At 39.5% G+C, this 2,154-nt stretch overlaps 1 protein-coding gene across 1 annotated transcript; it reads left to right on the forward strand.

Moving 5' to 3' along the window:
• The first annotated feature begins 1,057 nt into the window (after window positions 1–1,057).
• LOC148297737 (uncharacterized) lies at window positions 1,058–1,546 on the forward strand. Its single transcript, XM_088248036.1, has one exon. The coding sequence runs from the start codon at window positions 1,058–1,060 to the stop codon at window positions 1,544–1,546; it is 489 nt and encodes a 162-aa protein (XP_088104162.1).
• Window positions 1,547–2,154: the final 608 nt, after the last annotated feature.

Raw genomic sequence — 2,154 nt, forward strand, 5'->3', positions numbered from 1 at the left:
CTGGTAAAGAGAGTAACTGCACAACCATGTAATTTATGTGCTAGCATGGCCCACGACACTACAAATTGCCCATCAAATCCTACCTTAGAAGATGTGCAAGAGGTCAATGCGTTCAATGGAAGGACCCGGAATGATCCTTATTCCAATACATACAACCCAGGGTGGAGACAACACCCAAACTTCTCTTGGAACAATTCACAGAATACAATGGGACCCACAAATTCATTAGGGTCATACCAACAGCCCTATCAAGCTCCTCCACCACAACACGAAGATCCTTCAATCAAGGAGATGCTATCTCAACTGCTGAAGAAATCAGAAAGATATGAACAAGAGGTTGCATCACTTAAACAAAGTCAATCAGTGTTGGAAAAGAGTTAATCCAAATTTGAGGTTCAATTGGGACAAATAGCCATTACTTTGAATAGATTGGAGAGAGCACAAGGTCAATTTCCAAGCCAAACAGAAGCCAATCCTAGGAATCATGAGCAGGTTCAAGCTATTACCACTTTGAGAAGTGGAAAAGTGATTGATAATAAGATTGGAAATCCAGAGATCGATGATAAAGAGGAAGAGAAAGGCATGACAGAAACAAGGCAACAATTTGACAAGAAATTTGGGGGCTCTTTGAAATCTAAAAGTGACGTCACTCTTGTTGACAAAGTTATCGAATCTTTGCAGCATGTCCCTCATACTCCAAACACAGCAACTCACGGTCCTTTTCCTTTCCCTCAACATGACAAACATGCCAGAAAATAGAAAAATAAGGGAGACATTATGAAGCAATTTAAGAAGGTGCAAATTAATATTCATTTACTAGACGCAATCAAACAAATCCCTTCATATGCAAAGTTTTTAAAGGATATTTGCACCAACAAAAGGAGGTTTGAAGAGCATGAACAAGTGATGTTATCGGAAAACGTGAGCGTGATGTTTCAAAGAAAGTTGCCACCCAAGCTTCAGGATCTTGAAAGCTTTACAATCTCGTGCACCATTGGAAAAAAAAAAAAAAAAAATTGACAAAGCATTGCTTGATTTGGGAGCAAGTGTGAACTTAATGCCCTACTCTGTATATGAACAACTTGGATTGGGGGAACTAAAGTATGTCTCAATCTCTTTGCAATTCGCGGATTGTTCTGTGAAGTACCCAAGAGGCATTGTTGAAGATGTACTTATCCATGTTGATCAACTTATCCTCCCTGCTGACTTCGTCGTCTTGGATATGGAGGAAGTTGAAATTTCAGGTCGTGAACTCCTTCTCATCCTTGGTAGACCCTTCATGGCTACTGCAGGTACGAAAATTGATGTTAAATTCGATTTACTGACCATGAATGTGCAAGATATTACTATAAATTTTCAAGTCTTTGAAGGTTTGAAAAGACCCTTGGATCCTTATGATTGTTTTCAAGTCAAAGTTTTGGATCAAATTATAGAGAAGACATTCATTGAATTGAGCCGCACACATCCTATAGAGAATAATGATACTTTGACGGCACAAACCAAGACCATTGAGGTGATGTACCTCGATGATCCCCCCGATATGTGAAGATCGTTGAGTTTGGCTGAAGACTTTAAATTTAGCGCTTCTTGGTAGGCAACCCGTGTTTTGGATGCATGATGATGATGATGAGAGGATCTTGGTGTTTGCAGCACTTCCTACTCAAGATTATATGCCCGGGGAGCTCTAACCCTTACTATTTACTCTTTATTTTCTTGTTTTAATTTTTTTCCCTTTACTTGATTCATTGCATGCATTTTGATTCTTTTTACATTGAGGACAATGTTTCATTTAAGTTTGGGGGGGAATGATTTAGCTTTATTGCTTGTTCTTGTCTTTTGCAAATTTTTAATGTCTAAAAACGTAGGGTTTAGTTTTGCTTAAAATTGTTTTAATTGGTAACTGTTATGATAATTTGGTCCGCGCTGCATTCTTTGTTTGTTCGTGCTGAATCTAACCATATAAAGCACGTTGAAATCGGACCAGCTGTTTGAAAGTTATGCGCTAAAATCTGAACAGAGGTTGAAACTAGGGGTGAACACGGGTCGGGTCGGGTCGGGTTTAGGCCCAAACCGGTCACCGAACCAGGTCATGTCGGCAGGCCCAATGGACAAACCGTACACCTCAATTTTAGGCCCAATTTCGAATGAATTTGA

Source organism: Prunus avium, chromosome 1, assembly GCF_965620075.1.
Source record: "Prunus avium chromosome 1, drPruAviu1.hap1.1, whole genome shotgun sequence".
NCBI classification, from domain to species: Eukaryota; Viridiplantae; Streptophyta; class Magnoliopsida; order Rosales; family Rosaceae; genus Prunus; species Prunus avium.